We start from the raw sequence: 8,506 nt of genomic DNA on the forward strand, positions 1-8,506 counted from the left end.
GGATGTGACAGTGGAAGCTTCTACCGTATGATCCTGTGTACGGCTCGGCCGCCAACCCTGCTGCCTGTCGGCGGCAGACGTCTCCAAGATGATGTTATCCCCTATCTCCTTTGTCCTCTTGCGCTTCCAATCTGTTCTAGGGCCGAGCGGTTCGGCCGCTCGACGGACATATCACTTCTGCCTCGGTCGTATACTCGGATGAGATTGCTCCTGCCTGTCTTTGTGGCCTTGTGCCCCGACCGAATGGACAGCCCGCTCGGCCCTGAAACCTTTTTACCTTGAGCATCGGAAACCCAACCCCTAGTCGGGTTGTCTTTCATTCGGCTCAGGGGATTCCTGGCCGGTTGGCCATCTCAATCCGGTCGGTCGGGTGGCCGGTCGGCCCTCTAAGTCCGGCTGACCGAGTCCCAGGATTGAATCTCTTGACCTTGGACCTCCACGTGTCGTTGACCTTCCGTCAACGAGGGTCCCCCGTCCTTACCACCGGATCACATGCCTCCCCCTCAAGTCTAGTAGAAGGAGGCGCTAAGTCCGACTGACTAGACTGCCGGTTGGCTGGAGTGACACCGCTCTGCCACTTTCTGGAATGTTCCTCCTCACGGCCGCTCAGCCTCTTACTACCACTGGCTTTGCTACCGTGTCGACAGTCAACGCTGACGCCCTTCGGATCTCCTCGGGATTCATGCAAATCCTCTCTATTAAGACCGGGCATGCGTGCTGCGCGCCGTAATGGCGCTCATTAAATGCGGCCCTATGGCATGGCGCCACGTGGTGCCTCCATTGGCATCATCGTACGGCTCCGTGATGCGTCCGATGGGACATCGACGATTTGAAATGAACGGCCCGATGTGGGCCTTGGTTCCTGTGACATACATCTGACGGTCGAGGCCGATCGGGCCCGACCTTATAATGCCTTCACCTTCTTCCTCCGCCGCACCTTTGCCTTCGTGTGTCCCGCAGCCTTCTTCGGTGCTTCAGCGTTCCGGTAACTCCGCTTTTCCGTTTTCTGACGATTCCCCTCCTCCTTCCTTCGATCCCCAGCTCCTTTGTAAGGTTCCTCTGCCTTTCTTCTCTGTTTCCCTTGTGTTTTTTGTTAAGCTCTTGTCTTCTGGTCGCTGTCCCCTTCATCATCTTCTTCCTTCTGCCGTGTGTCTTTTTCTTGCCTTTTGCTTTCTTGCTCGGTTAGACAATGGCCAGTTCTTCTCAACCTGCGGACCTGGCTCTCGGCCCATGGTATACCACCATGGAGTCGCGGTTCGATCGGCGTGATGCCGAGAACCTGTTTAACGCTTTTGATATCCCCTCCGATTTTGAACTGTTTTACCCTCACCTTCCGCTCGGCCACACAAACCACCGAGCGACACCTTTTGTCTTTTCCGCGACCAATTCATAGCTGGTCTGTGATTTCCCCTCCACCCCTTCATTGTTGAAGTTTGCAACTTTTTTGGCATTCCGCTCGCCCAATTGGTTCCCAACACCTTCCGCCCCCTGTGCGGAGTTGTGGTCTTATTTAAGATACACATCATTCCCCTCCGCCTGGAGGTTTTCTATTATTTTTATTATCCCAAGCAGTCTGAGCCGTGCACTTATCTGTTTCAAGCTTGGCCCGGCTTAGTCTTTTTTGATAAGTTACCCTCTTCCAACAAACATTGGAAAGAGAACTTTTTCTACCTTCGTGTTCCCGGGCGGCTCCCCTTCCGTACGAAATGGCAGGTCGGATCGCCTACCTCTCCCGAGATGAAGAAATTTAAGACCCGACCGGACTATCTTCAAGCAGCGAATCTGCTAGCCGGTCTGAAGCTCGACATCAACAAGCTCCTACCTGAAGGAGTGATGTACATATTTGGTTTGAGTCCGAGCCAGACCCCCCTTCCCGAGCAGCTTTGGTAAGAACTTCACTTGTACATTTGCCTTGAGTTCTAACTAATTTTCTTCTCTTTTCTTTGCAACGAATATTGTAATGGAGTCTGTTCTGTTCAAAATCTTGAAGAAGAAAGCGGCCGCGCTCGAAGCGGCAGCGGACAAGGAAATGGAGCAATTGGGCATTGCTCCGGTCGGCTCTCATGAGGATGAGAGTGAAGCGCAAGCAGGGGAGTCGGCCGCTCAGGCTTCGCCTATGGATGCGGCTGGTGGTGCAACTCTTAGCAAAGAACCGTCCGTTCGGGAGGAAGACTCCGAACCAGAGGACGAGCTTCTGCTTGACAAGAAAAGACGGCGAGTTGAGAAGCCCCTCCGTTCGACAACCTCCGCAGTGCTAGCGTCCGAGCGGATGGGCACCGCGTCTCCACGCGGCCAAGCACCATCAGTCGAGGCGCTATCCTCCAACTGGACTCCCTCTCAGCTGGATGCGGTAGTGGCCCCCATCGAAGCAGTGTCGGTTACCTCCCTTCCTCCTACACCACGCCGAGTCCTCCGCTCGGGCATTTTGTCTACCATGTCCAGCCCCGCCTCTGATCCTTTGGTGTCCGCTCAGACGACCCCGGGCCGGCGTCGTACTGTTAGGGCCGCTCTGCATCTCCCTACGGAGGCATTCATGGCCGAGTCCGATCGGCCGACGGCCCCCGAGCATATGATCACGATGAAGGGGCCCCTCGCTGAGATGTGGGCAGACGCTCGGGCCCGTGTGGCCATGATACCGCTCGACAAGTTGGCTGACAGCCACATGCAACAGGCCACAGGGGTAAACTTTATTTCTTTGTGTAGCCTTCCCGACCGACATTTTAACTTTTTTGTGTACATCAGCGATGGGTGCAAGAGGTTGCTGTCTCCAATCGCTTGGCAATGGTGGAGGACGAGCTAAAGAGGCTAAAGAGTCAGGGCGGCCCGTCTTCTTCTCGAGGCCCTTCTTATGCTGAGCTACAGAAGGAGCTCGACAAAACCAAGAATCTGTTAGAGGCCGAGAGGAAGAAGACGGCTGACCAGGCTTACATGTTGGACCAGCTAGACAAAAAGGTCAAATCCTATGACCGCAAGATTGAGCTGGCCACCACTCGGAAGAACATCGCCATCGCTGATATGGAAAAAAAGAATGTAGAAGCACGAGCTCTCGAGCAACGTGTGAATGAGCTTGCCGAGCTACTAGAAAGCGTGCACAAAGGCCGCTCGGAGGAGGTGACCAAGCTCAAGGACGATTTGAAGGCCTTGCAGGAGGCTCTTGATGCTTCTCGTGCCGCCTTCAAAGAGTACCAAGAGGCGGAGCCGGGCCGCGTCGCCGCCTTGAGGCAATACTACATCCGCTCGGCGGAATTTGTGGAGAAGGTGTGTGACCGGCTAGTCATCGCCTTCGAGTTGGCCATCACCGCCACGGCGGATTATCTGAAGTCCAAGGGTCAGCTCCCCGACTCCGTGGTCATCCCCGCTACAGAGCATGCGACGCTTCTCACCACCATCCCAAAGCATATTTTTGACTACCTTGAATAAAATATCTTCTGTAATTCTTCCGACCAGCTAGACTTTAATTTTCATGTGACGTCTGTAACCTTTAAATGCCAATTTTAAATGAACGCCCACTCTTGCTGTGTTATCCTTTCATTTCGAGTGTTCCTTTTAACTATGTCGACCGGTCACTATACCTTTTTCCCGCAGGGAATTTCTTAACTTTGCCGATCGGTCCAACAAACCTCCCACTTTGCTTGGGATTTTTATGAGTTTGTCGCTGAAGTATTTTTATTTTCTGCGCTGATCGGTCAAGTGACTCTCCATTTTATATGGATTTTTGCTAATGTCTCGCTGAAGTGCTTCAACGCGATACTGCCTTGTCTGGGGGGTTTATAGTCGCCAGTTCGACTCTAGAGTTTAACGTCGCCGCTCGACGGTCTTCAAGTTGGGGGGTTTATAGTCGCCGGTCCGACTCTAGAGTTTAACGTCGCCGCTCGACGGTCTTCAGGTCGGGGGGTTTATAGTCGCCGATCCGACTCTAGAGTTTAACATCGCCGCTCGACGGTCTTTCAGCCGGAGGGTTTATAGTCGCCGGTTCGACTCTAAGATTTAACGTCGCTGCTCGACGGTCTTCCGGCCGTAGGGTTTATAGTCGCCGGTTCGACTCTAAGATTTAACGTCGCTGCTCGACAGTCTTCAGGCCGGGGGGTTTATAGCCGTCAGTTCGACACTAGGATTTAACGTCGCTGCTCGACGGTCTTCAGGCCGGGGGGTTTATAGTCGCCGATTCGACTCTAAGATTTAACGTCGCTGCTCGACGGTCTTCAGGACGGGGGGTTTATAGTCGCCGGTTCGACTATAAGATTTAACGTCGCTGCTCGACGGCCTTCAGGTCGGAGGGTTTATAGTCACCGGTTCAACTCTAAGATTTAACGTCGATGCTCAACGGTCTTAAGGCCGGGGGGTTTATAGTCGCCGGATCGACTCTAAGATTTAACTTCGCTGCTCGACGGTCTTCAGGCCGGGGGGTTTATAGTCGCCAGTTCGACTCTAAGATTTAACGTCGCTGCTCGACGGTCTTTAGGCCGGAGGGTTTATAGTCGCCAGTTCGACTCTAAGATTTAACGTCGTTGCTCGAAGGTCTTCAGGTCGGAGGGTTTATAGTCGCCAACTCAACTCTAAGATTTAACGTTCTTTTCCGCGGTCTTGACCGGGGTTTATAATCGCCGATTCGACTCTAAGATTTAACGCCGCTGCTCGTCTTCGGTCGGGGGTTTATAGTCGCCGGTTCGACTCTAAGATTTAACGTCGTCGCGGTCTTCGAGCCGAGGGTTTATAGTCGCCGGTTCGACTCTAAGATTTAATGTCGCTGCCCGTGGGGTTTATAGTCGCCGGTTTGACTCTAAGATTTAACGTCGCTGCTTGACGGTCTTCAGGTTGGAGGGTTTATAGTCGCCGGTTCGACTCTAAGATTTAACGTCGCTGCTCGACGGTTTTCAAACCGGGGGGTTTATAGTCGCCGGTTCGACTCTAAGATTTAACGTCGTTGCTCGACGGTCTTCAGGCCGGTAGGTTTATAGTCGCCGGTTCGACTCTAAGATTTAATGTCGTTGCTCGACGGTCTTCAGGCCGGAGGGTTTATAGTCACCGGTTCGACTCTAAGATTTAATGTCGCTGCTCGACGGTCTTCAGGGCGGAGGGTTTATAGTCGCCGATTCGACTCTAAGATTTAACGTCGCTGCTCGACGGTCTTCAGGCCGGAGGGTTTATATTCGCCGGTTCGACTCTAAGATTTAACGTCGCTGCTCGACGGTCTTCAGGCCGAAGGGTTTATAGTCGCCGGCTCGACTCTAAGATTTAACGTCGCTACTCGACGGTCTTCAAGCCAGGGGGTTTATAGTCGCCGGTTCGACTCTAAGATTTAACGTTGCTGCTCGACGGTCTTCAACAATGAGCTTTTAGCTTGGATAATGTACACCCGGCCGATCAGCCCGGGGTCTTCGACATCGAGCATGTGGCTTGGATAATATAAGCCCAGCCGAACGGCACGGGGTCTTCGCCATCAAGCCTGTGGCTCGGATAATATACGCCCTGCCGAACGGCATGGGGTCTTCGCCATCAAGCCTGTGGCTCGGATAATATACGCCCGCCCGAACGACACGGGGACTTAGCCCTCGAGCCTGTGGCTCGGATAATATACACCCGGCCGAATGGCATGGGGACTTCGCCACGCCTTCATGCAGCTACCCGCTTGGCGCACAATCCTCATGCCTTTGCTCTGTTCTTATAAATTTCATTCCTGCAGCCATAGGATACATCCGAACGGAATATTCATGAAATATATTACATCGGCGCACCTTTTATCGGGCCCGATAGGGCTGGAGGTGGTTTGCGCTCCATGGTCTCTCTAGCCGTCGTCCGTCCTCATCCTCCAAGTAGTAGGCTCCCGATCGGAGCTTCTCGACGACTTTGAAGGGTCCTGCCCAGGGAGCCTCCAGCTTGCCTACGTCCCCGACCGACTTCACTTTCTTCCAGACCAAGTCACCCACCTGGAATGCTCAGGGAATCACGCGGCGATTGTAGTTCTGCTTCATTCTCTACCTGTAGGTCATCAGCCGGATGGACTCTTTGGCTTGCTCCTCATCGATCAAGTCTAATTCTAGCTGCCTCCACTCGGAATTATCCACGTCGTAGTTCTGGATCCGGACGGACTCTATGCCGACTTCGACTGGGACGACCGCCTCGCCTCCATACACAAGGTGGAACGGTGTTACTCCCGTTCCCTCCTTAGGGGTCGTGCGGATGGCCCATAAGACTCCTGGACGCTCGTCCACCCAGCTTCCTCCCATGTGGTCGAGTCGAGCTCGAAGAATTCGGAGGATCTCCCGGTTGGCTACTTCAGCTTGACCGTTACTTTGGGGATACGCCACAGACGTGAAGTGTTGTTCAATGTCATATCCCTTGATATTTCTCGAGCTGCTTTCCGATGAACTATCACCCGTTGTCCGACACGAGCCGACGCGGAATGCCGAACCGACAGATGATGTGTTGCCAGATGAATTTCTTGACCATCTTCTCGGTTATCTTGGCCAATGGTTCAGCCTCCACCCACTTGGAGAAGTAATCGACTGCCACCAATAGGAACTTCCATTGTCCGGTTGCCAAAGGGAAAGGTCCTACGATGTCCATGCCCCACTGGTCGAATGGGCAGGACACTGTGGATGCTTTCATTTCCTCCATCGGCTTATGAGAGAAACTGTAGTACTTCTGACAAGAAAGACATGTTGCGACGGTCCGAGCGGCATCCTCATGTAGAGTTGGCCAGAAGTATCTGGCCAACAGGATCTTCCTAGCCAAAGACCGGCCACCCGGATGACCTCCACAAGATCCTTGGTGCACCTCCTGGAGAATGTACTTGGCATCTTCCGAACTGACACACTTCAGCAGAGGTCAGGAGAACACTTTTTTATAAAGCTGATCTCCGATGAGCTTGAACCGGCCGGCTCTCCTCCTCAGTAGCTGGGCTTCCTCCCGATCGGACGGCATGGTCCCTAAGCGTAGAAACTCTATGATGGTTGTTCTCCAATCGCTCAGGAATGTGAGGTCTTCCATCCGGTCCATGTGCGCTACCAAGGATACTTGCTCGATTGGTTGCTGGATGACGACCGACGATATCGAGCTTGCGAGCTTGGCTAATTCATCTGTCGCCTGGTTCTCCGTTCGGGGTATCTTTTGGACCACCACCTTGGTGAAGCTGGTCTTGAGTTTTTTAAAGGCCTCTGCGTACATCCTGAGTCTTGCATTGTTTATCTCAAAGGTGCCCATGAGTTGTTGAGCGGCTAGCTGGGAATCCGAGTGGATCACAACCCGGTTGGCTCCAACATGTCGTGCGGCCTGCAGTCCAGCTATAAGGAATCCGAAATCTGCCAAGGATTGTGCCTTGATCGCCGGACGGGGTTGGTACTGGATATCAAATTCTCTTAACTCCGTCGTCCACTTGACGAGCCATCCGGATGCTTCAGGGTTTAGGAGTACCCTTCCCAACGGGCTGTTCATCATCACAATAATGGTGTGCGGCAAAAAGTAAGGGCGCAACCTCCGAGCGGCAAGAACCAAGGCGAAGGCCAACTTCTCGAGATCGGTGTAGCGAGACTCAGCATCCTTTAAGATATGGCTTAAAAAGTATACAGGTTGTTCTTCGTCGTTCGACCTTACTAATGCCGAGACCACGGCAAGCTTAGTTGAAGATAAATAAATGCGGAGTGGCTCACCTATGGCCGGTTTTGCCAACACGGGTAAGGAATTCAGGTATATCTTCAGTTCCTCGAATGCCCGATCGCACTCCTCGTCCCATTGAAACTTGGTAGCTTTACGCAGAATCTTGAAGAACGACAGGCTCCGGTCGGCGGTCTTAGAGATAAACCTTGATAGCGTCGTTATCCGACCGATGAGACGTTGTACCTCTCGAAGATTTCAGGGAGGCGGCATGTCTTGCAATGCCTTTATCTTGCTGGGATTCACCTCTATGCCCCGCTCGGTCACGATGTAGCCCAGGAAGCGCCCGCCTCTTGCTCTGAACAGGCACTTCTGAGGGTTAAACTTGACTCCGTATCTTCTTAATGTTTGGCAAGTCTCCTCCATATCCGCATAGAGATCGGCCGCCCAGAAGGACTTGATAAGTATGTCATCCATGTACACTTCCAAGTTGCATCCGATCTGCTCTCTGAATACCTTGTTCATCAGACGCTGGTAGGTGGCTCCTGCATTCTTCAGCCCGAACGACATTGCATTGTAGCAGTAGGTGTCGTCCGCTGTGACGAAGCTGACCTTCTCCTGGCCTTCTCGGGTGAGTGGCACTTGATGGTAGCCTTGGTATGCATCCAGCATGCATATCAGCTCCCACCCGCCCGTGGAGTCTACCAGTTGATCGATCCGGGGCAAGGGGTAGAAGTCCTTCGAGCATGCCTTGTTCAGGTCCCGGAAATCGATGCAGACTCTCCACTTATTGCCCGGCTTGGAGACTAGTACTACATTTGCGAGCCAACTCGGGAATTGCACTTCCCTTATGTGGCCGGCCTCCAGAAGCTTTTCTACCTCCGCCCGAATAATTACATTCTGCTCAGCGCTG

The 8,506-nt window shown here is 53.1% G+C and overlaps 1 protein-coding gene across 1 annotated transcript; it reads left to right on the top strand.

Annotated features, from left to right (window-relative positions):
• Positions 1-1,960: 1,960 nt before the first annotated feature.
• On the top strand, positions 1,961-5,689 carry LOC122050445. The gene is made up of 3 exons (XM_042611347.1): positions 1,961-2,680; positions 2,743-3,258; positions 5,684-5,689. Exons 1-3 carry the CDS (start codon positions 1,961-1,963, stop codon positions 5,687-5,689), a joined length of 1,242 nt encoding a protein of 413 aa, XP_042467281.1.
• Positions 5,690-8,506: the final 2,817 nt, after the last annotated feature.

Source organism: Zingiber officinale, chromosome 3A, assembly GCF_018446385.1.
Source record: "Zingiber officinale cultivar Zhangliang chromosome 3A, Zo_v1.1, whole genome shotgun sequence".
Lineage (NCBI taxonomy): Eukaryota > Viridiplantae > Streptophyta > Magnoliopsida > Zingiberales > Zingiberaceae > Zingiber > Zingiber officinale.